This window comes from Pediculus humanus, genomic scaffold (genome assembly GCF_000006295.1).
Source record: "Pediculus humanus corporis 1103172108309 genomic scaffold, whole genome shotgun sequence".
NCBI lineage: Eukaryota > Metazoa > Arthropoda > Insecta > Psocodea > Pediculidae > Pediculus > Pediculus humanus.
In genome coordinates, this window is record NW_002987878.1 from 975,954 (window position 1) to 1,000,291 (window position 24,338).

General features: G+C 28.4%; 9 protein-coding genes across 9 annotated transcripts; 3 read left to right on the forward strand and 6 right to left on the reverse strand.

The window, feature by feature from the left end:
* Nucleotides 1-72: 72 nt before the first annotated feature.
* Nucleotides 73-2,348, reverse strand: Phum_PHUM581860 (Integrin-linked protein kinase, putative; the record flags this gene model as incomplete). Its single annotated transcript, XM_002432334.1, has 6 exons — nucleotides 73-350; nucleotides 434-777; nucleotides 850-1,126; nucleotides 1,214-1,406; nucleotides 1,516-1,681; nucleotides 2,260-2,348. The coding sequence occupies 6 exons, from the start codon at nucleotides 2,346-2,348 to the stop codon at nucleotides 73-75; spliced, it is 1,347 nt and encodes a 448-aa protein (XP_002432379.1).
* Nucleotides 2,349-2,757: 409 nt separating this feature from the next.
* On the forward strand, nucleotides 2,758-3,621 carry Phum_PHUM581870 (uncharacterized protein; the record flags this gene model as incomplete). The annotated part of the gene is made up of 3 exons (XM_002432335.1): nucleotides 2,758-2,781; nucleotides 2,957-3,087; nucleotides 3,165-3,621. The coding sequence occupies 3 exons, from the start codon at nucleotides 2,758-2,760 to the stop codon at nucleotides 3,619-3,621; spliced, it is 612 nt and encodes a 203-aa protein (XP_002432380.1).
* A 553-nt stretch (nucleotides 3,622-4,174) lies between these two features.
* On the reverse strand, nucleotides 4,175-6,057 carry Phum_PHUM581880 (beta-parvin, putative; the record flags this gene model as incomplete). The annotated part of the gene is made up of 7 exons (XM_002432336.1): nucleotides 4,175-4,251; nucleotides 4,386-4,629; nucleotides 4,707-4,847; nucleotides 4,936-5,195; nucleotides 5,269-5,442; nucleotides 5,522-5,611; nucleotides 5,937-6,057. 7 exons carry the CDS (start codon nucleotides 6,055-6,057, stop codon nucleotides 4,175-4,177), a joined length of 1,107 nt encoding a protein of 368 aa, XP_002432381.1.
* A 300-nt stretch (nucleotides 6,058-6,357) lies between these two features.
* On the reverse strand, nucleotides 6,358-10,713 carry Phum_PHUM581890 (uncharacterized protein; the record flags this gene model as incomplete). Its single annotated transcript, XM_002432337.1, has 16 exons — nucleotides 6,358-6,526; nucleotides 6,599-6,884; nucleotides 6,967-7,192; nucleotides 7,288-7,534; nucleotides 7,613-7,737; nucleotides 7,810-7,998; nucleotides 8,073-8,234; nucleotides 8,316-8,532; nucleotides 8,614-8,765; nucleotides 8,852-9,085; nucleotides 9,161-9,276; nucleotides 9,366-9,591; nucleotides 9,671-9,888; nucleotides 9,970-10,288; nucleotides 10,371-10,481; nucleotides 10,543-10,713. 16 exons carry the CDS (start codon nucleotides 10,711-10,713, stop codon nucleotides 6,358-6,360), a joined length of 3,168 nt encoding a protein of 1,055 aa, XP_002432382.1.
* Nucleotides 10,714-10,765: 52 nt separating this feature from the next.
* Nucleotides 10,766-11,958, reverse strand: Phum_PHUM581900 (uncharacterized protein; the record flags this gene model as incomplete). The annotated part of the gene is made up of 3 exons (XM_002432338.1): nucleotides 10,766-10,834; nucleotides 11,246-11,737; nucleotides 11,818-11,958. 3 exons carry the CDS (start codon nucleotides 11,956-11,958, stop codon nucleotides 10,766-10,768), a joined length of 702 nt encoding a protein of 233 aa, XP_002432383.1.
* Nucleotides 11,959-12,208: 250 nt separating this feature from the next.
* Phum_PHUM581910 (uncharacterized protein) lies at nucleotides 12,209-13,574 on the reverse strand (the record flags this gene model as incomplete). The annotated part of the gene is made up of 6 exons (XM_002432339.1): nucleotides 12,209-12,307; nucleotides 12,399-12,651; nucleotides 12,726-12,848; nucleotides 12,918-13,110; nucleotides 13,165-13,305; nucleotides 13,529-13,574. 6 exons carry the CDS (start codon nucleotides 13,572-13,574, stop codon nucleotides 12,209-12,211), a joined length of 855 nt encoding a protein of 284 aa, XP_002432384.1.
* A 798-nt stretch (nucleotides 13,575-14,372) lies between these two features.
* Nucleotides 14,373-15,426, forward strand: Phum_PHUM581920 (proteasome subunit beta type, putative; the record flags this gene model as incomplete). Its single annotated transcript, XM_002432340.1, has 4 exons — nucleotides 14,373-14,419; nucleotides 14,646-14,835; nucleotides 14,913-15,149; nucleotides 15,241-15,426. 4 exons carry the CDS (start codon nucleotides 14,373-14,375, stop codon nucleotides 15,424-15,426), a joined length of 660 nt encoding a protein of 219 aa, XP_002432385.1.
* An 861-nt stretch (nucleotides 15,427-16,287) lies between these two features.
* Nucleotides 16,288-17,842, forward strand: Phum_PHUM581930 (uncharacterized protein; the record flags this gene model as incomplete). The annotated part of the gene is made up of 7 exons (XM_002432341.1): nucleotides 16,288-16,327; nucleotides 16,400-16,561; nucleotides 16,638-16,904; nucleotides 16,988-17,200; nucleotides 17,270-17,431; nucleotides 17,503-17,631; nucleotides 17,727-17,842. The coding sequence occupies 7 exons, from the start codon at nucleotides 16,288-16,290 to the stop codon at nucleotides 17,840-17,842; spliced, it is 1,089 nt and encodes a 362-aa protein (XP_002432386.1).
* A 244-nt stretch (nucleotides 17,843-18,086) lies between these two features.
* Nucleotides 18,087-23,607, reverse strand: Phum_PHUM581940 (uncharacterized protein; the record flags this gene model as incomplete). The annotated part of the gene is made up of 18 exons (XM_002432342.1): nucleotides 18,087-18,394; nucleotides 18,494-18,769; nucleotides 18,849-19,030; nucleotides 19,120-19,379; nucleotides 19,457-19,747; nucleotides 19,812-20,100; nucleotides 20,215-20,444; nucleotides 20,537-20,676; nucleotides 20,764-20,993; nucleotides 21,121-21,413; nucleotides 21,492-21,756; nucleotides 21,834-22,066; nucleotides 22,169-22,381; nucleotides 22,474-22,590; nucleotides 22,664-22,846; nucleotides 22,924-23,050; nucleotides 23,167-23,356; nucleotides 23,478-23,607. 18 exons carry the CDS (start codon nucleotides 23,605-23,607, stop codon nucleotides 18,087-18,089), a joined length of 3,957 nt encoding a protein of 1,318 aa, XP_002432387.1.
* Between the last annotated feature and the right edge of the window lie 731 nt (nucleotides 23,608-24,338).

Below are 24,338 nucleotides of genomic sequence, written 5' to 3' on the forward strand. Positions count from 1 at the left end.
ATTAATTAACTATTAATAAATGTAACGTAATTTTTTTTTTGGGGGGGGGAAGGGAGGGGGGCGGGGGTTAGATCAACGTTTCATCTTGTCTAATATGGGTAAAACTTGATCGAACGTCGGTCTTTTTCCCGGATCCTCATTCATGCATATTCGTATTAATTTGGCGAGGTGTGGCGATATTCCGGGAGGTATGGTTATCCTTAATCCTTCGACGGCAATTTTCATTCCTTGTTCCATCGGGGATAAATCCGCAAATGGTACTTCTCGCGTTGATAATTCCCACAGGAGTATAGCAAATGACCACATGTCGCAAGCTTCCCAATTCCTATCGCTGGGTTTCTTTTGTAGTGCTAAAAAAGAATAAATGTAAAATGGAGGAGGGCGGGGGGGGGTTGTAAAGCTCAACAATACATTTTAAATTTTATTTAAATACCTTCGGGAGACATCCAAGCGGGATAGTAGACTCTGGCACGTTCTTGAAATGTAAATTTAAAATCCGCCATATTTATTCTGGCTGTCAAATCTTCGTCTATCATGATGTGTCGGCTGTTTAAATTAAATTGCGGATTGAGTCTCTCCAGGCTATGAAGGTATGCCATTCCTCTGGCAGTGTCAACGGCGAATCTTAGAGCTTGTGCCATGTCGACGACGACGCCAGCTCCTTCGTGTAACAAAGTGTACAAAGATCCCCAAGGCATGTATTGATTTATGACAACTAAATTGGGAGGACTGTTGCAGCATCCGATGACTGGCAAAACGTTTGGATGTGAAAAAATTCTAAAAAAAAAAAAAATTTATTATCAGATAAAATAAAATAAAATGAAAAATAAAATAAATTCTTAAGCTTACCTCAATTTAGGGAATTCTTCATTGAAGTCACGTGATATACGTGGAGTACATTCTCTAACGGCTAATATTTTGGCGACAACATCATTCTTTTGCCACTTTCCGCGCCATGTATCACCACTTGGAGTACTTGCAATTTTTGTGTGTAAAGCTAAATCAGCAATATTAATTCCACGATGTCTGGACAATGTCGGATCTCTGCTTCTTGTTTTTAATCCGAGCCAACTTTGATCTTTAAATGTGATTTTTTTGAGGTCTTGACCAGTTTCGACAGCAAGATCTAAAAGTAATATAAAAAACTTTAAATGTTGCTTTCGTATTTTCAAATCGCCATCTAATTTGAAACAGTAAAAAAAAGATAAAATACCATGTAAGGTCTTAGCGAGGTGACCCCTGGCTTTGTCAAGAGGTGTATCTCCATCTTTATTAGCCAAAGATACTAAACCTCCTTGTGCCACTAAATCTTCTGCGATTCCTTGATAACCCCAAAAACATGCATAATGTAGTGGTGAATTACCATGTTCATTTATGAAATTGACATCGGCTCGACTTTTAAGCAACTACGATTAAGTTTTAAAAGCACAAAATACATTAACGATAGCTAATCTAATTAAGTTTGAACTTTTACAACAATGTACTTTCAAATTTGAATACAAAAAATAAAAGTACCATGTGAACTATTTCTCTATGGCCATGGGCAGCTGCCAAATGAAGAGCTGTGTCATCTCCTCTGTTTGTTGCATTCACTCTGGCACCTCTTTGAAGTAAAAGTTCCACAATCTTGGCATGGCCTTCTTTCGAAGCCCAATGCAAAGGGCTCAAACCATGATCATCTCTTTTGTTTAAAAAAAAAAAAAAAAAAAAAAAATTAAAAATTTTTTTCATAAATAACAACTTTTAAATAAACTAAACGGTTAATTTTTTTTTACGATTTCACATTAAACAGTTAATTCAAATAACATTTTTACATAATAATAATAATAATAATATAGCTATGATTAAGCAGATGTGTAAGAAACATTTAATTTATTGCTTTCAATGAATAAAACAACTAAAATACTTCCATTTAAATTACTTCTTTATGAAAAAAAATATGCAAATTCTATAATTTTTATTTATTTTAATAAAAATAATTAAAATTTAATTTTGTAAATTGAGCTCCATAAAATCGTTAATTTGGGTCACACAAATTGAGCAAGATTTTAAAATAAAATTAAGTTTAATTAATAACTCAAGTTTGGTAGTCAAAAATTTTATAAATGTAATATTAAAAAAAAAATAAATTTGAAAAAACAGTTCTTGAAAAAAATAAAAAATTAAATAATTATTTTTATTAAAATAACAATAAATCCTACGCTAATCCATAATAAAAATGAAGGAGTGTGTTTTTAAAGTAATTTAATTTAAACTTACCCTTGGTTCAAATCATTTTCCGTATCATCCAACCATACTCGAACGAGCATAACATTTCCTTCTCGGCACCATTGAAATATATCTTCCATAATTTATTTTAATATTTAATTATTATTATTTAAAATAAAATTGAAAATCAAATTCACTTTCACATACACACACACACACACACTCACACCCACTTACTGGACACTGTTTACCAAAAATAGAAATGTTCTCATATTATATAAAAACATTTTAAATTATTAATTATTTTTGTTATAAAATACTGTAATAATAAAAATCTATATTAAAAAATTTTAATTATAAAAAATAAAAATTTTTGTAAAAAAAAAAACTTAACAAACAAATATAACATAAATTAAATTACTTTACTTCGTTCACCGCCTTCTATGACAATTTAAAATCATGAACTAGGTTTTAAAATGTGACGTCATTAAATTTAGCGGGAATTTTTTCAATTGTGTTTTCATTTGAAGTGTTCTTTATTTTTTTAAAATGACAGATAAAAATATTAAAACAGTACTTCTCATAACTTCATCCGAAGACAATTCTTTATTTCCTTTTTTATTCGAAGTACTTTTTTTTTTTATTTTTATTTGTCGGTTACAATAATATTAAGGCAAAATTTAATTTTAAAAAAACTTAAAGTATGTGATGATATTTTTGATTTTGATTGTCTGTTACTGTATTTCAGTTTACCAATTACTGGGCTACAGAAGGTCAACAATTGCTGTATATATCAAAATCTCGAATCGAAAGTCTTCCACCTTCTTTGAGAAAAAGTTCAATAACTGAACCACACATACTAAAATTAATGCAATTTATGTAAGCATTATTTATAATTTATCGAGCATTTAAATTAATTTGACCTAACACTTAACTTCAAAATAGTTTTATTTTAGGTACTTACCAACTTGGAAAGATTTATTATATCAAATAGCTACAATTCACATTCGAAGTTTTAAAATTAGTGCAATCGTTGTAGACAATCTTGCAGATTATTTTTCCGATAGGGCAAAACATACTGATTATCAAAGCCAGATCTCTTATTTATGTGCTACTCTTCTTTTTGCTGTTTTATTATTGAAAAATAACAATGATTGTGTTGCACTGGTTTGTGGTTACATCTCTAAAGAAGCATTGATTGAACAAAATATTGTTAAAAATTTTTTTCATAATATATGGAGTGTGCATACAAATAAACTTGATTCTGAGAAAACATTATTAAAAATAATTAAATGTTCAATTCCAAAACGTGATGAAATAAGTTCAGTGACCTATTTAGACAATAATGAACATATGTTTGATAAAGATCGTTCAAAAGTTAAATTAAAAATTATTGAAATTTTAAAATCGTAGAAAAACTTTCATGACAACAAAAATATGTAATAGTGTATTTATGTAAATAAAAAATTTAATAAAATAAAAATTGTGAATGTAATATAAATTAAAAAAAGGTTATTAGACAAATATACAGTATTAATAATAATAATAATAATATACCTAATATAAATAATATTATTCTACTTAACATCTCAACTTTTTTATTTCCCTTAAGCAGCTCTTATCATTCAAAATTTTCCGATAACAGTTATATTAGTAAAATTGATTACAATTTTTTTTTATTGATTTAGTCATGCATAAATTAAATTTAATAACTATTTAAAATACAAATTTATATGGCATATTTTTTTAAAATATGCATTAGACGGTTATTTTTAAAAACAATTATTTAAAAAAATAAAAATTATTTTCCGTGTTAAAACATTAATACGTGTAGATATAAATAAATTATAAATAAAATTTTTTAAAAATTAATTTTAGTAATTTCTTTTTTTAGAAAAAGAAATAGTAGGCATGGAAATTTTTTTTTTTTAAATATGAGGCACTTATTCAAACTTAAAGTCGCAAATCAATTCATACTTTTGTACTTTGTGAACAAATTATATAAGACTCTCAATGTCGATTTCAAATCTCTATTAACAATATCTGAAAAAAAAAAAAGGATTTTGAAATTTATTAAATGATCTAAATTTTTACATATTAAAACTAATATGTAAATAGAAAAATGAAAGTGAAGTAATTATATTTTTAATATTTTATTCGGTGAAATATTTATTTACCTTCCGGTCTTGCTTTTGCTCTCGCCAATCCGACATCTTGCATAAGCTCAAATGATAGTGCGACATTATGAACTTTTTCATCAAAATTTTTCGGTGTAAGGTAAAAAGAATAAAGTGGTACAAAGAATCCTTCTAAAAGTCCCATGAAAAGAGTTAAATAAACTCCATCATCGAATTGTGTGTCCAAATCGGTGACTTCCAAATTAATTTTATTTAAATGTTTATTGACAAACGTGACAAGAGACTAAAACAAAATATTAATTATGTTAACATGTTTCCCAAATGAAAAAGATTTATAAAAGGTTTAAATATTTAACTTACCTTTTTAACAACTTCTAATTTATCAGGTGCTTGATCGAACAATGTATCAAATGCATCTCTTTCACATCTCATACCCAAATCATCATAAGTTGCAGTTAATTCCTCGTGTACTGTTCTATGGCTGAGAACGCCATCTTTTTTCTAAATCGAAAAAAATTACTTATATATTAATTACATAAAATTACTTTTATATTACTATACAAATTTAATAAAAAATTATTTTAATTACCTTTACAACAACAACTGAAACAACAACATTTTCTGGCAATCGTACTGGAGCTCTAAAATGTCTTGCTAATGATACCAATAAATGAAGTATGGAAACGACATTTTTAGAATGAATACTTTCGACATTCCATTTTGGTGACGACATGTAAGGCACTCCCAAAACTTGATTGACTGCTCTCAATACAATTTGCAATTTTTGTTTTTGACCTTCTTCCGATTGTGTTACTTCCGGTACATCCAATAATTCTCCACTAAGTTTTTCTACAAAAAATTTTTTTTTTTTACTCAGTAAATTCTTTGTCATTTAAAATTTAAGTTTATGGTATAATTTTACCGATAAGTTTCTGCAAAACTTGTCCATCATACAAATCTTCTTCAATATCTTTTACGATGATTCGCTGATCGGCTAATTCATCATTAATCCATTCGATTAAAACTCTTATCAGTTCAGTTAATTTTGGATTATTTCTCTCTCCAGGTGCTAAAATTGACCTCTCTTCATTTTCATCTGTGAAATTTAAAAAAATTATGAGTAAAATATGTAAATTTTATATAAAAAAAATATTTTTTAATCGATAATAACTTACCCAATGCATATTCGTCTGGTGAAATAACGGGAGAAAATACAAAACCAGGAGAGTCGATTGCAATTTCACCTTCTTCTTGTACTTCTTGAACTGAAAAATAAAAATAATCATCAGATATTTATATTTATTTTAAAATAATTATTTGACATTAGGAGAATAATTTAGTTTCAAGTTTTACAAGACACGTGTAATTAATAAAAAAAAATCGTATTTTTAAAATCGTTTAAATTTATAATTAATTATGATTAATGGAGAATTTTTAATTAAGCATTACAAAAGACATTTAAATTTAAATTTAAACGCCCACAGTATAAATAATATCGTTTCCAAATAAGGCTATGCAAATGAAAATTTTTTAAATCTCGGATTAATAACCTAAATTTTTTTTATTTAAATTTTTCAAAAAAACGCTTACCTTCTTTAATTCTTTTTTTTCTCCCCAACGTTCCGATTTTTTCCCAAAACGACTCCTCTTTTTCTTCTTTTCTGATAAATCCAGGAGATCGAGGAGATTTAGGTCTTGCAGGAGAGGCCATTGTTATTGTGTAATGTTTTGATCATAGACACCATTAAAATTAATTACAAATTTTAAATGTACGTCTGTGGTTTTTATTCAAATATTTTATAACCGAACTTTTTTTAAATACAAAAATCCTATTAATTTAATATGAAAAAAGAAAATTAAAAAAAAAAAATTAGAACAAGGAATTTTTAAAATTTTATTTTAAACATACATAATAAAACAAATAACAATCAATAAAATTTTTGAAATTAAACAAAAATCTAAAAAGTTAAACAAGAAAAATTATTTTTTGTCAATTAGCTAAATTAATTTTTTACATTGAATCCTCATTTTCCAATCCTAAAAGTGTATTCATATTTGTTATTCCTTTTATACTCCATTGATACAAAACATCCGATGAAGAAGTAATACAATATGAGTTACACAAAGTTTCAGAGTATTTGGAAACATTACCAACTGGACTTAAATCAGCAGGAGCAATTCTGAAATTTGACATTTTTTTTTAATTGAGAATTTGAAAAAAAAAAAATTGATGTAAAGTTTTTAAAACATACCTGTTGGTAGAGGATTTCAAACCCGACCTTCTTCCAAATTTTTTCACCACGAGATTGGCAGAACTTCTATTACTTCGTAAAGAATTCTCCGAAAAATTTGCATTAACTTTAATATTTTTATTTATGTAATTTTCGGTTAAACATGAAAAATCCTCGGAATTAGTTGAACTTGAATCCTCAGGTTCTAATAAATTTTTTTCATTTGTCGAACTTCCAGAAAACTTTCTTTTTATATTTGCCGATCGAGTTCTTTTTAATCTTCGATTACTTCCAAGGAGTAATCCATCTGACGTCATTAAAACTTATTAGTTTTTAAAATATCAAAAAAATAATTGTAATAACAAAATACCTCCTAAACCTCCTATTACCTCCTAAACCATCACTGTCGCTATGATTTGGTGTAGATTGAAATGTAGGCTGTTGAACAGGATCCTCAACTTTTTGATTTTGTGCAAATGTATTACCGAAAAAATTATAATTATTAATCCAACCGTATTGACATATTTGCGGTGGTATCTCTTCAATTCCATCATTATTTGCTGCAACTCGAGCTAAAGTTAAAATTTCTTCCCGAGTTTTATTGAGTTCTTCATTCTCAGACAGCATAACCTGATAAAAAAATTTTTTTTTTTTAATGTTGTGTAAAACATTCTAATGATATAAAGCGATAACTCTTTCTTGTGAATTACCAATTGCCTCAGAGGATCATTATATAAAGGATCTGAATTCGAATCCGATTCAACGCAAGAAACTTCTGATGGTTGAGGTTGAGTTTTGAAACTGGTCGAAGTTTGATTTTCCGAACTGAATTCCAAATCATTTGTAAATGCCATAACGTCCAAAGCAGCTAACAAACCGCCTCCTCCCGTTCCAACAGTGTTTCCTGTCGTTTCTGGAACGGTTATATCAGCCACACCCGAGATGCTCGTAACGTGGCTGAAATTTTAAATGTCGGTGTAAATAAATGAAAAAAAAATTAACAAATTTCATGCGTTAATGTCTGTTTTATTTCACCCTAATTTTATTGGTGCAGGTTTGACGGGGGTTGAAATTGATGATCTTCCCCACATAAGACGTCGCAATTGTTCTCCGGTCATTCCTCTCTTATGCAATTCTCGAATGGTTACTTTTCCAACCCTCTACAATGAAAACTGTTTGTCAGTCAAAGTATTAGAAAATTATAAAATTTACAAAGCCTGATAATATCATACCTTCCAATTACAAAGTGCGCCTTTTCTTTGTTTTGCTCTTGTTTTACTTTTAGATTTAATTACCAAAACACCTCTTTGCTCGGTGCTAGGATCATCACCAGGACCTAATTTAATAGAATATTCTTGTAAGTAACGATGACAATCTTCCTGATTTACCGCACGTTCCAAAGCCACAACAATTTTAGCCCACTGCAAAACAAATTTTCCACGTTTACTTTTTCTCTAATAATATTTCTAATTTAAACCATAAAAAAATCCTGAACCTGTTTCATCCATTCTTTTTCGCTTTGTTCAATAACATGAGCATAAGTATTGCCCATCATGGCAATCAACATGTTTAACAAAAGAATGGGTACCAAAACCATAAATATTGTGAATACCATTTTGCTAATGGCTGGATATGCTGTTAGAGATAAATCATTGTACTAAAAATTTAAATTTTTTATAATTTATTGAATAACAATTTTAAAAAAAATTAATATTAAGTGCTATTAAAATAAACTGACGTTATAATCTCCCATTGTGACTTGAAAAAGAGCCATCCAAGTTGATGGATATGAAGTAAATAGAGAACTGCTCACATTTTTAGAGCCTTTGTATAGGAAAAAAAAACTTTGAGAAAAACCAAATAAAAATACCGAATATATAATACCAAAGGTTAACATATCTCCAGTGATCATACTGTAAATCATGGTGACAAATGGACCAGTTAATCGAATCGCTCTGAAATCACAAAAAAAAAAAAATACAAATTAAATTCCATTTTTTATTTTTAGTTAAATTGATTTTTTTTGTAAGTCTTACCCGGCAAAAAACATTAACAGAAACCACGAACTAGGTACCGCAAATACAAGTATGGCTTCTTCCGTATCCGTATCACCAGCCACACGGTAAGGTATACAGGCCAAAATTAAAAGATTTGATATGAGAAATATAAACTTTGCAGGATCATGCGGCTAAAAAAAAAAAATTCGCCCAGATTTCAAGATTAAATAATTCTGCCATTTATTTATAAAAAAAAAAAAAAAAAAATTAAAAATACCAATTGTTTTAAAAAACTAATCAATCCTTGATTTCTAATTTCATCTCCTTGTTGAAAACATAAATAACAAAGAACTCCGAGTATGGTACCGATTTCGAAACAATACCTGACAACATCTTGAACGGAAGTACCACCCAAAAGTGGTTTATTTCTATCGTCCGGTCTTAAATATACAGAACCACTTAGGCAAAATATATGTAAGAAGAAAATAACCAAACGTTTTAAAAATTGGTTCTGAAAAAAAGAAAAAAAAAACGGAATTAGCCAATAACAGAAAAGCCATTTTTAAACTCAAAGTTTTATACTCACTCTTGCAAAAGTTTTCCATTTTTCTTCCAAAAGCCTTTGGATTATTCCACCATCTAACATGTCTAAATGTTCTTCTTTGGTACCGTTTAAAATAATAAAAATTGCAGAATTCCAATCTAAGCAAATGAAAAATATTAAACGTGTTTAAAAGCCAGACAGTTGAAGGGTTGTAAAACATTAATAAATTTTAAAATAAAATCAATACTGGTTCTTCCATCTGGTAATAGAGTGTCAAGTGCATTTAGTGGATATGCCGAACAAGTGATGTTGCTGTAACGCCAAAATTCTTTAGCACTCAGTTCTAACATTTCTTTAAAAACATCTGCTCTACCCAATTTACATGCCAATGTTAGGGGAGTAAGTCCCTCGTTGTTAATTATTCCATTACTAGCTGGTACTTTTGGATGACGAAGAGCATAACCAAACATGTCCTTTAATAAATTTTATAAACTCACCCAAAATAATTTAAGTTTTTTTTTTTTTTTTTAAATAACAATAGGTATATTTTACCAGTTTATCACAAACGACCACCATGTGCAATATCATATTTCCAAAAGAATCCTGACTGTCAGGATCGGCACCGACATCAAGAAGTAAATTGTAGACGCTTTCATTCGAGCAGCAAGCTGCCCACGATAAAGGATATTCTCCTAAATATGCCAAACCTTCGTAATCTGTGGTTTTTAAAGGTTTTGCTCGTTGTTGATCTTTAGGAAGAAAAAAACTACCTGAAAATATAAAAAAAAAAATTATTAAATAAATTTTATTCGGTGGTAACTTTCTTCGTTCTCGATAACATTTACACCGACCTACTGCTCTTTGATTAATGTTGGCTCCAGCATCTACCAAATCTTCAACTAATTCGTTATTATTATAAGCAATGGCTAAATGAAGAGCACTAGCTCCCAAATATTCTTCTCCTTCTACTATATCCAAAGCAAGTTTAGGAAAGCATTTTAAAAGGGTACGAGCAAGTTTTGTGTGTATTTTAGAATCGCAAATTATCAAAACATGAAGAAGCGTTTCTCCTAAACTACCCCTGTACTGCATTTGCCAACAAGCTTCGTGGTCTTCCCATTTTGCCAAAGGATCGTAAATAGATAAAGAAGCTTCGATAGGTAAAACGACCTGAAATGATAAATACAGTTAATGTAAAAATTATTTTCGTCGTGATATATTAATTAGTTAAAAAGTTTTAAGGATGGCATACCTGAGCTTGATCTCGAAATTTCCACCTAAGGTATTCTGCACGTTTAATTACTTCACCTTTGCCATCGGCATACATTAAAACTCCAAATTGTTCTTTAATCAGTTTTTCAACCTGAAAATATTTATTATAAATAAAAAAAATTTTTAAAATTTTTATCAAAATCTAATATTACCTCAGCTTGACCTCCAATATTGTATGCTTCGATCAATTCTCCACTGTTTTTGTAGTTGGCAAGTTTATATAAAAGACAATCATCTTTGTTAGAAGCTTGAGAAATGACTCTATCCAAAACCGAACCTTGATTTTGAGGATCTTGAGAAGTTCCACATAATCCAGCTCCCATTTTTTTTTTTTTTTTTTTTTTTTTTAATAATTAAACCCTAAATATTAAAAATTTAACTTTTTACCAAAGTTTCCCTCTTTGTTAAATCAATTTTATATCTCCATGGTGATAAATTTTTTTCCTGCAAATTCTTTTTTTAGAAATTTCATTACATTTTTAAATTAATACATATTTATTATTTTATCACCTAAAAATAATATTAAAATGAAAAATTACACAGGAATCGTGTAAATACATTACATAATAATAATAATAAATTTTCAAAATTAAGAATTCGATAATTAATAATTTTTATATTTATAAACACGTATATATCTCTAAAAATTGATAACAGGTAATAATAATAAAAAAGAAGTCTAGTTACTATATAATTAAATTTCAAAAGATGCTTGCGTATTATTTTCTAATGTTGAGCAAAGTTGTTTTACCTGTTGATTAAAAATAAAAAATTATTATTATTATTATTAAAGTATTATAATTTACAAATTTATTAAAAAAAAAGAAAAGAAGAAGAAGAAGCGGTCATTATTACTTGTGTTAAAACGGAAACTAAATCGCGATCGCTTATGTGTTTTATTTTTTGCGTCAAACTTTTTATTTCCATTTCGACTTCTCGTCTCATTATTTTCGAAATGTTACTTTCTATTTCGAGAGTTTTAAGACTGGAAGAGGATAAAAATCTTCTCGGTATTTTATTGTTGGATTTTCTTGAGCAATTTTTCGAGTCCGAACCGAAAACTTCATTTTCCGACGCGTCGACAACGTTTTGTTCTTCTTCTTCTTCATCCGAATCTTCTTCGACTTTTTTCTGTTTTTGAAGACTGCACCTACGGAGTTTTAACAACTTTTCCGGATCCGTTTCCTGCGTTTTTTCATTAGGATCATTAGGTGATAATGTATTGCTTTTAGATTTCTGATCTTTTGTCGAATCCACTTCGACTAATTCTCCATCGTGAGCGAAAGCAAATGATTTCTGACCGAAAATAATTCTTCTTCTTCTCGTGACTTCTGGAGATATTTTCCCCTGGAAACAAAAAAAAAAAAAAAAAAAAGTTTTTAAAACTTGTACATCGCACATCTTTTTATGTAAATAAATATACCAACCTGATTTTCTAAAAATTTTCTACTGTCTGGACTTAAAACACTTTGAAATTCTGGTGAAAGTTTATTTTGAGAATTTTCACATAGTATTCGTCTTGATTCATTTGATACTCTTGATATTGAACGTTCTCTTAATTTTTCCATTATGTTGGCCACAATCGCAGATGGCCTCCTGTAACTCGGACCTTATAAATAATTTAATAATTTCAATTATTAAAATTAAAAATAATCTTCGTTTTACCTTACAGTTTATAAATTTTTTTTTTTTACGATGACAAATACCTGATATTAACATTTATTTCAAAATCAAGCTGCTTGAAATTAAATTTAAAAAGAAAAATTTAACTAAATAAAGAAATTGTTTAATAATACAATTTATGTAATATATATTATACTAACCTGATAAACCTCTGAAACCTAATGATGAGCATTCAAAATTTTGAGCTTGAATTAATTCACGTTTTAAAAATTCGTTCCAGTTACCTCCTTTACACTATAAAAAAAAAAATATAAGAACTTTAATATGAATATAATCGACAGAATAAGTTAAATCAAGAGTTAAAGTAAATTTTTGTCTTTCAAACCTTGGAAGGCACTAAAAATCTTTTGGGTATTCTGCAATTTTCCATACTGACACCAGGTACACTTCCAAAACCGAGATTAAGAAAAATTTCAACAGGATCTGGCCTTCTTGATTCCAAAAGCGAGTCTAAACTAGAGTTAGATTGTATAGAGGCTTCTCTACTAAGTTTTGCAGGAGGCGCTGGAGTAGATTTAGGTGAAGTTAAATTTATCGCATCCATTTTTTCTTCTTTATAATTATCATTTAAGTTGTTCCTGTTAGACAAATTACTCTAAATTAAAATATTCCATTACTAAATTTAATAAATCTAATAAAATTTTAAAATTACTTGGAATCTTTCAATGGTAAATGATTTATCCATTCTTGAACTGATGTAGGTATACTTCTACTTTCCGGATTAAGAGATTCGGTTTTATATTCGTCTCCTTCGCTAGATTCAATTTCTTCGAAGCTAATGAGAGAATTACTTTTAAAATTTTTTTTTTCAGTAAAATGTTTATCTGTTTTATTTTCATCAAACTCATCAGTCTTTTCTTTACTACTACAGTATCCTTCTTCATTCGAGTGTCCAGTGTCCATGGAATGAGAGGTTTCATCTGAGAATTGCGATTGTTGTTTTTTCGTCGAAATCATTTTGTTAAATGCCAAGCTCATTATACTTTTCCTTTTTTTTTTATTCGTCAAATTGTTTGGTACAGTCTGATGATTAAAATCTGAATTTTTTTTAAAATTAAATTTTTCCAACAAATTATGTATTCTTCCAGTACTTTTAGATGGTTCTAAGATATCTTTACACCTTTTTGAAAAATTTGTACCGCTACTTTCATTTTTAAAATTTCTGAATAGTTTAGAATATTTTTTTGAAAAACTTCCTTGAGAAACATTCCTGTGAAGAGGAGGTAAACCTCCTTAAAAAAAAAAAAAAAAAACATATTTGGTCATTAATAACTCAAATCTTACTTTAAAAAATTTATTTTAGATGATGATAATAATAATCACCAATTATTTTTAGGAGTTATTATATTTTTATGATAAATTGTAACAATTAATTTATTTAAAAAAAAAAAAAATTTACAAGTGTGGAATTGATTTTTTAAATATTAATTTTTTTAAAAATTATTAATCCAATACCTTCTTTCAATTTTAAAGATTCTAAAACAAACAATTTATCATCCATATTGATTAAAACTAAAAATAGATTATATAGGTAGTTAGTGTTAAAACCTAATCAATCACGTCAAAAAATGATTAGTATTGTTCTTAATAGTGCGCTTATCTATAAGTAATTTTAATTTTAAAAAAATTTATCGCTTATAACATACTTTTTCATGCATAATTTTTTTTTTTTTATAAACCAATAATATTTATTCCTATCGAGTAAATAAAATAAAAAATTTTTAATTATTTGGGTTAAATAAACTGCAGCATATTGTAAAACGTAAAAAAATACTTTTATTAAAGAAAGCAGGTGATAACACCTATAGCAAATATTAATCCAAGTTATGTTTTTAATAAAGCAAAATTAAAGCGTCAGTTTATTAATTAATGAATTACGCAATAAGATTCAGGACAAGATTGAAAATAAAAGAAGATTAGAAAAAGTAAAATTATGGGAAACAAAAAAGATATTTTTTTTACGTGTTTTCAAGGATTCTAATAAGTAATACACACCTATCAATATCCAAATATTTTTATTTTACCTAGCGGTAACTAACTTTTTAAAAATAATATTAAATTAAAGCGAAAGATAGAGTTTTAAAGAAAATTCATTTTCTGATATAAAAAAAAATTATTAAGTAACAAGTAAATAAATATCTTTTGCCACATTCTTTTGTGGCTCCAGATTTATGTAATCTTGTGCCACAGTTATTAAAACGCACCGGGTTTTATTTAAAGTGTCAATAGAAAATTTGGAACTCCATCGAGTCATTCCATCAAGAATTAATAATTGAGTTTGTTATATTTATTTATAAAAATGAATCCGAAAGAAACACCATTTGAGTTTTACACCGATAATGGAGGGTTAGTTGTTAATTATAGTTTTTAATCATCTTTTAAAATCATTATTATTAGTATTAATTGTTATATTTTTTGTATAATAATCGGTCTCGTACCTGAAGATTTTTATAAAAAACATATCCTATTTTTATATAAAAAATGTTTACTTAATTTTATAGTAATTTTGCTTTTTACTCTTTTATTAAATTTTTTGATTGTATCAGTTCAAATGTTTATTTTTATATTACAGAAGTATTGTGGCTATCGCTGGAGAAGATTTTGCTGTGATTGGATCTGATACAAGATTAAGTAGTAACTATTCTATTTTCACTAGAAATCAATCGAAACTTTTTAAACTGTCTGACACTACAGTACTTGGTTGCTCAGGATGTTGGTGTGACACCTTACAATTGACAAAAGTCGTGAGAGCCCAAATGCAGGTACTAAATTTAAATTTATCCAAATGCCAATTAAGTGATCGTTTTAATTAAAAACAAATTGATGTTATTATTAACAGATGTACTTCCATGATAATAATAAAGTTATGGTTACTCCTGCCGTTTCTCAAATGTTATCCACATTACTCTATTACAAAAGATTCATGCCTTATCTAGTTTATAATGTGCTAGCTGGTCTTGACGATCAAGGAAAAGGTTGTGTTTACAGTTATGATCCCATTGGACATTGCGAAAGGAGTACTTTTAGAGCTGGTGGTTCTTCTGGAGCATTATTGCAACCCCTACTAGATAACCAAGTAAGCCCTTTTTTTTTTTGTAAAATTTCAAATGTTTTTTAACCCTAAGTTTATTTTTTTCTTAAACAAAATATAACAAATTTGTTTTTAGTTGGGGTATCATAACATGGAAAATGTTAAAAAAGAACAACTCACATTGGAAAAAGCTTTATCAGTTTTAAAAGATGTTTTTATCGCTGCTGCTGAAAGAGATATTTATACTGGGGATTCGATAGCCATTTACGTTATTAAAAAAGACGGTATAAAGTCTGAAAATTTCGATTTGAGAAAAGATTAAAAATCAATTGGATTCAGTTCGATTTAAAGTCATTGAATACGTGTAAAAAAATTATGCCTTTGTCATCATTATTGTATTATTTTAATACTAATTTTGCATCTTGCATAACATACTTTTATTTTTTGTATTATTATTATTATTATTATTATTATTATTAAAAACATTAAAATTAATTATAACATGATGAATTCGATAATTTTTTTTTTTTTTAAATCGAGATCCCGAATCGATACCAATTTGACATGATGATTTGTAAGGAAGCATTTATATAAGTATCAAACGCAATAAATGCTTTACATATTTTTTCAAGTTGTTCGATAATAATAATACTTATTCATAAAAAGTAAAATGTTGAAAGAAAAATTTTAATTGGTAAAAAAAAAAAAAAACTTGTTATTATGTATTATTTGTAATAAGTGAGGGTCAAACTTTTAATTAATTATTCACTTGGCTTGATATTTTTTGTTTTAAACACACACACAACGACATGTCCCCAAAAATGGTATTTTTAAATTCCACCAACAAATAAAATAGAAAGTAATAATAATATAATTAAATAATAAATAAAATAACAGTTTTTAGTTAAACGTCACGTCCCAAAATGGAGTCAAGAAAAAAAAAAAAAAAAAAAAAAAGGTGTTAATAATAAATGCTAATAATAATTTTTCCGTTACATTTTAACATTACATTTTAAAGGGGGAGATTTGTTTAGTTATTTCAAGTCAAATCATTCGATATATAAAAATAATATTTTGTCAATAATGAAAAATTATTTTTTTTTCATTTTTTTTACACTACTGACATTATTTTTAATTTGTGTTTTTTCCGAATCAAATTACTTACCAAGTTATAATAATAATAATGATGATGATGATTATCAAAGCAGAAATCCTAAATGTAAGTACGTTAGTTAAAATTTGAAAAATTTAATTTTTAAACAAGTTTTTGAAAAAAAATCCCCTTATTTTTATAGTTTTTCCATTTTTTTTGGGACCGACCTTTGTACGATTTCCCAACGAACCTTGCGTGGGAGAAAATGGACTCAAAGGTACCTGTTTCAGTCGTTTAGAATGTTCTAAATATGGAGGATTTTCATCTGGGACTTGTGCCAAAGGATTAGGAAGCTGTTGCATAGGTAATAAAAATTTTCATTCAATCATTTTAAAACCGATTAAATTCGAACGAAAATATTTTCTCCTTTTTTTCACAAGTAAAAAAAACATGCGGACAAACAACAAATATAAATTGCACATATTTTTCAAATCCCGAATATCCGGCATCGTATAAAGGAACCGGAAATCCTTGCACATTGAAAATATGGAAATGTAATAAAAAAATATGTCAGGTTCGATTGGATTTCATTGATTTTAAATTATCAGAACCTGATTCGATGGGACGTTGCACGGATGATTTTCTTTTAATTTCAAATCCGGCCTCTAATTTTAAAAGAATTTGTGGAGTGAATACCGGACAACATGGTATGTAAACAAAACCAAGAGGAGAAAACTAACTGCTAATGTAGGAATTTCTTTGATAATGATAATATGTACACGTTTTTCAGTATATTTGGATTTTGCTGAAGACACACCTATAGAACTACTAATTGATACAAATACCGCATTGACAACAGAAAGAAAATGGAACATAAAAATCTCACAGATAGATTGTTGTGCAAGAGCTCCAGTCGGGTGTTTAATGCATTACACATCAACTTCTGGAAAAGTAAAAAGTTTCAATTACTCACCATTACTGTCCACAGCTCCTGAAGATCCAGGTATGACTCATGATTAAACTTGTGAACGTGATATTCAACACGACAAATGAATTTTCTTCTCATTAACAGATTCTCCCGGTCCTGGAACAAGGCAAATATCTGAATTAAATTATGGCGTTTGTGTACAAATGATTCCTGGATATTGTTCAATAGAATGGACACAAAATCCAACGGATAAATTTTCATTTACCGTATCTGGTGATACAGAAGCTTTGGATGCCACACTTTTAGGTACCACTCTCACTCTGTTGAATGATGTTTAAATTTAAACAATTTATATTTATTTCTTTTTTAAAATTCAGGTACTCCGATTGCCTCTGAAATGGGTGAAACATGCACAAATAATTTCGTTGTTATTCCAAATCCGATGATTAACGGAACTCCAACTAAAACAGATAGATTTTGTGGAAATGGTTTTCCGACACTTGTTTGTGAGCTTTTACCATAAATTTTTGTCTTTCTTTCGTGTAACGTATAAAAAATTGGAACATTTATACAATTCAAACTTTTCTTCTTTTTCTTTCAGCGTCATCAAAACCTTTTGTCCTGACTGTGGTCACAAGTGCTTCTCCATCAATAGAAACGCCAGACGTTGGAAATCGTGGATTTTGTTTAAATTACAGACAACTTCCGTGCGATTAATTTATTTTTTTTTTTCGAACAATATATAATTAAATAAATAATATTTTTCCTAGTTGATATGACGTTTGAGTAATTTTTTCTAATAAATTCCTATATTAATTTTTTTGTTTAACAAAAGAAACAAGAAATGAAGCAACGAACGACTCGTTAATTCCTCATCAAATAAAATTAAACCATTAAATTATTATTATTATTATTATTTAATAAAAAAATTTTTTTCTTATCCTTATTTTTAAAATTAAAACTATTTTTTCTTTCTTTTCATTTTTAATTTCGAACCTATTTTAGCACCTCTTATAGCAGATTTAACAATGTTGTTCATTTTTTGCCTCCTGTTCAACAATTTCCTGGATAGGGGAATATAAGCGTACGGATCGGGTTTTCCCCTCAATTTAACGTCTCCCTTTGCTTTTCTCGCCCGATATTCTTTTCCCGTTTTCAAATTGGGCAATTGATTTTTATTTAATTTTTTTTTATTTTTCTTCATTTTTATCAATTTTGTCGTGCTGTTGCCTTCGACGTGAATCGGTCTGTGAATACCTGATCCTCCAGCTGGAGGAAAAAAAAAAAAAAAAAAAAAAACAATTTTAAATTTAAATTCCCATTCGTATATAAATTTCCCTCGAAAATGTGTGTAAATGTCTTCTTCACCTTGGTACTTGTTTGGAACTTCGGATGAAAGACTCAATTTACGTTTTCTTCCCAACATGACATTTTCTAATTTATTCGAAAGGTTATCCACGTAGGACCGACCATCGTCATCATCATCGTCGTCCTCGTCCTCATCATCATCATCATCACCGACGGAAAACCTATCGTTTTCTTTGTCCAACATATCTTCGGTTATAATCATTCTCCCATCTTGCGTAAATTTAATATCGCTCTTTTTCTTTTCTTTTTTATTTGTTTCCTTATCCGGTCGAACTCCTAAAAGAAAATTTTTTCCATCGTGAAAATAACTCTCAGCTTACCAATCGACCGTTTTTACTTTTAATTTAAATTTTACCCGATATTTTACTGGAAGCCGATGGAGAAATAAAGTCGACAATATTATCGGCATCTTCTTGAATAAACAAATCGGATTCATCTTTTCTCTTCTTCTTCTTCTTCTTCTTTTGACCATTTTGTTTCTTTTCTTCTTCTTCTTCATCTTCTGATTCGTCACTCGATGCCAATATTTCATCGATGCTAAAATTTACAAAAAAATTAAAAAACAAAATTTTCATTTAAAATTTCATAAAAAAAAAAAAAAAAAAAAAAAAAAAAAAAAAAAAAACCTTTTAGGTTTGGCTTTCGCAGAAAATTCCTCGGGGAAATCATCATCATTTTCTTCCTTGTCAATTTTATTATTTGATTTTTTCTTCATGTTAATCCTTTTTAAATTTTTCAATCTTCTCTGCAAAATAACATCTTCTCCCGGTATTAACGATCGAATTATATCGTAACCAAATTTTCTTATGAGTCTATCCAAAATGTCTCTGGTTTTCAGTCGAAAATGATTTTTGCAGTCGTCCACCATGGACACAATCGCACCAACCTATAAAAAATAAAAAAAATTTTACTTTCCTGGAGAGGAAAAAAAAAAAAAAAGGGATAAAAATTAAACGTACGAACCATCGTGGGAACGTAGGGTAAAACATGATCCTTTTGAAAAGACGTCAAAAATATTTTAACGTAATCCAAAGCGGAGCCGACAATTTCCCGGTCGGGAAGACTGCTCAGTAGGCAGACATTTTGTAAAATCGTTTCCATCATGTCCGTTCCCATGTCGGATTTTAAAACCCGAGTCATTTTTCCCAGGGCCAATATCGTGGCACTTGTCAGAGTCGGAGTACCCGCGAGTCCACCGATTATCACCGATATGTAATATTTTATCGTTTCTTCCTGCGTTTTGCTAGACCACGACTGAAAAAAACAAACGAAATTCATTAATTAATTGGAAAAAAAAAATTGTTGTGTTTCTCCATACCTTGCTGATGTAAAACATTTCTTCCAATAAACGGAAAGCTATGAGCCTCGTGTTTTTGTTTATGTCTTTGCAACAAATTATCGCTTCCGGAACGACGGCTTTTATCGTGTTGTATTGATTCTTGGGTAAATTTTTAATCAAATGATATATGCACCTTAAACGTGCTCCCCTATTCGGAGCTTTGGCATTTTTTATCGATTTTAACACGAACGAAAACATTTCCTTTCTTTTTTCCTCCGTAAATTTTTTGCACGTTTCGGAATCGGACGATATGATAACTTCTAGTAGCCTGATAAGTAGAAAAATATATATATGTTATCAGGTTTTAATACGCGGATACATTCCTACCACGATTCCGTAACAAACTTATAAATAAATAACATAAATTAATTAATTAATTAACCTATAAAATTTTTTTTCTTCTTTTTTAGATTTCGCTTCTTCTAACGATTTTATACACATTTGATACGTCACATCTAATCTATCATTATTTTGATAAGGAATTAATAACTTGAGAATATCCATTAATGAATCTTTAATGAAAACCTCCTCTTTTTCCAATTCTTCCATTTTCTTTAATGTTTTATCGTAGATTTCACCGCATTGATCCCTGTTGGTTATCGACAAATAAACCTGATAAGAAAAAAACATTATGAGTACATCTATCGACGTATTAAAAAAAAAAAAATGACAAAAATTTTATCAAATTAAATTTAAGGTAGTACCCCAATCGTTTGGTAAGCTGCTAAACGTTCTCCGCATTCGTCAGTACCGATGGGTTTCTTCACGTAAAAATTAAATAAAATGGGAAGATAATTTTTTGCATATTTACTTAATTCCTTTAAATTTTCTTCATTTTTGAGCACTGAAACAAAAAAAATTGCACAATTGTTGCAAAATTAATTTAATTATTATTATTTTTTTTTTAACTTATTTACAAATTTCGACTCACTTTGATTTCGCGTGATTAGTTTTCTTAAACCCGCCATCCCGTGAATTCGAACGTGTTTTTTCTCCTCAATCACATTTCCAATAATTCTAGCAATGATTTTAAAATTTTCCTTTACGTCATCGGATCCGTTGCAAAAAGCAGGGAGAAGAGACCAGATTTGAAGTTGTAATAAATCATAACTGTGTCCTCCAATTTTTTCGTTTCTCTCGTTCAATTCTTTAGATTTCTTACTGAAAATGTCGAGAAAAATGATGATGATGATGAAAAAAAAAAAAAAAAACACAATTTAAATGTAATGCTAAATGGAAAATTTAAAAAAAAAAAATTAAAATATTAGTAATAAAATATTGTAATTACTCGCATATCAAAGCCATTGGAAGAAAATATTCGCTGAAAAATTTAAGACTCGATGCTTGAATGTTATCTTTTAAAATTGGCAACAACCAACACGTTTTGAATTCGAAATTTACTTCTTCTCCCGTGATAACAATAGGAATATATTTCAAAACCATTTCTGGACCCAAAGATCTAATCGCTTTACCTATCGTGTAATCCAATTCTGACACATACAAAAAGTTAAACGATTCTCTCAAGTTTCCTAATGTTCTTAAAGAGTTTCCAATGTATTCTTCTCCATCTTTTCCAATAACCTGCATATTAACACCAAAAAAAATTTGAAACATTCATTTTACTTAAAACCTTTTAAAATTCAATTACTCGATATTTACCTCGTATAATACACCGAGTAAAGTGAAAACTTGAACCCAGGCATTGTTAAATTGATATTTAAGACAGTTTTCCACTACTGTAAAAACATTTTGACAAATTTGAGAATACCTGACAGAATTCTTACAAGCTTTTAAACAATCCATTGCGACAGTTCGAAGGCAAGTAGTGGCTCCTTGTAAAATATACGCTTTATCACATAACCATAAATTTGTAGCAGTAACAAAAAACTTTCCCAAGTTTTCACCACAGAGCAAAGCATCTGTCCTAAGAAAAACAACAAGAAATTATAAAATACAAATTACTAATTTCCTTACGAATGATCATGTATAATTAATCCTTACTTTGCTAATGCTTTGTGAGCTTCTTGCATAACAGTCAACCATGCTACAGTAGCTTGAGTATCGTTGGTTGATGGTTGATAATCATAAAGTGCATTTAGTAACTTGGCATTCAAAACCGAGTCGAAACGTGTAGGAAGCGCAGATATGAACAAATTATGAAGAACTTCTAAACTGCAAGAGGTTACTATTGGTGTACCCAAAGTCATTAATTTTAGCAGAGTTTCACAAGTTGACTATTAAAAATTCAAAAAAAAAAAAAAAAAACTTTCAAATTAATAAATAAATTTCATGAAAAAGTAGATAAATATTATTATACAAAATTGACAGGTACAAACCTTTATGTAATGCCTAGAAAAGCAACCTATAACTTCTTTTAACAATGTCAAAATGTGAAGTATAATTGTGTTCCCTCCTGAAACTAAACCACTTTCTAATTGTTCTAAGCAGTATTTAGCCGTAGTTTCAGCTGCCGGATGACACTTATCCCCGGTAAAATGAGCAGATGCTTTTAAAATTGCACACACAGCATGTTGACCTGCTTTTCTAACCTAAAATCATATTTCAAAGTATTACTGACATATTGGCCTGCATTTATTGTAAAAATTTTCTTTAGCAATTAAAAAATGAAAATAAATTTTACCTTTGGCTTTGAATGAGTTGAAAAAATTAAAACTGAATGAAAAATTTGATGGGTGGATGGATAAGACCAAACTCCTGGATCTTGAGCTCTTAAACTGACTGATAAACAACCGATAACCTAAATAAAATGTATTATTATATTTCAGTATATTTGAAAATATAATTGAAAACTATATAAGAATTGTACTTACTGTTCTCAAAATAACAGGATTTTCAACTTCAGAATATTTTGCCATAAGGTCTAGAAATATTTTTGACGTTTCAGAAAATTTAACTTTAAGAACTTCACTTGGTACTGATTTAATTCCCATAGCAAGTAGAGATAAAATAGCAGCTACAGTTTCTTCAGCTTCGGTGACTCCCAGAGTTGTAATCTAAAATGTAGCAAAACTTGAAATTTTATGTAACTTACCAATAATTACACAAGATTATTTTAAAAAGTTAAACTTACCAAAGCTGCAAAATACTCTGTTGATGATTCTTTACCACCTTCTGCTTTAATGACTTCCGTAACTGCTGCCAGAACTGCTAACATTTCCTTATGTAGAAATGAATTCGGTTCAAATTTATTTAGTAACCTTTAAAAAAAAATAGAATTTATAAAATTATAAAATATGTAATAATGATTTTCATCATTACTAAGATTAGTGTCATAATAATAACAACTACTTAAAATTGTCAAATGATTCATTACCTATTAAATGACATGTTAGAGCAATTACTCCAGTCGCTGGCAAAAGTTTTAAAGGTTTTTGCTGATGTCCAGGAATCAACAGTACTTGTTTCCATTGATTCACCATCAATAGTTGAAGTTTTCTTTTCAGGTTTTCTATTATTAAACGCATCTAACGTTTTGAGAGCTCCAATTGTAAGAGCACTGGAACCTAAAAAAAAAAAAAAAAAAAATTTTGAGTTAAATAAAATTGTGAAAAAAATCAAATTAAATTAAAAGAATAAAATTTTTTAAATTTAAAGTTTGTATAAAAAATGATATTTTTTCCTCACCGACTTCATGTCGAAAAAATCTTGATTTAGCAGCTTCCCTAAATTTTTTTGATTCAGGGTTACTACTACAACTGTGTCCTTTTGCCCATCTTTTGCCTTTTCCTTTAGGCTTTTTCGGTATTTTCCTCATGTTTCTAACTAATTTTATTTGGTTTTCAAAAAACCCACATGTTCCGCTAAGTTTTCAAGTACTTATTTATTTGTTAAATTTTGTTGGTAATTGTGAAAGTGCTTTTTGTTAAGTTTGCTTCACTGGTTATGTTCGTCATTTATGATCCGTTAACTTTTTTGCAGAGTGTGAGAAAATATTCATATTTACGTGGTAAAGTGTGTTACAGCAAAAATTATTACAATTACATTTTAATGAAAAATGTTCTTGGATAATTTAAAAATTTATATGTTTATTCATTTGATTTTATAAGGTAAGTTTTAAATAAATATTTTTTTTTTTTTTTTTTTTTAAATGGCCGCCTTTGTTTTGATTTTTAATGCAAACGTAATTTTTTTTTTTTTTTATTGTGTGGTCTACTTTTGCAAATTTCCTTTAAATCAAAATTTTTTTGCAATAATCATACTTTTGCGTAAGCTCTGCCTTGCTCGTCTTATTTACACAATCGTTTATACATTTTTATTAATTTTAAATTAATTTATAATTATATTCATCTGTAAAAATATAGTAAATAATAAATAATTAAGTGTAATGTGAAATTTGTCGTAATTAAAATTAATGATTCTTATAAAAAAATTTTGTAAAACATCAATACTACATATAAAAATTTTTTTTTTTTTATCCTGTGTTCCCAAAAGCAACTGTCCACAATTCCCAATATTTTAAAATAAGAAAACCTAAAATAAAAAAAA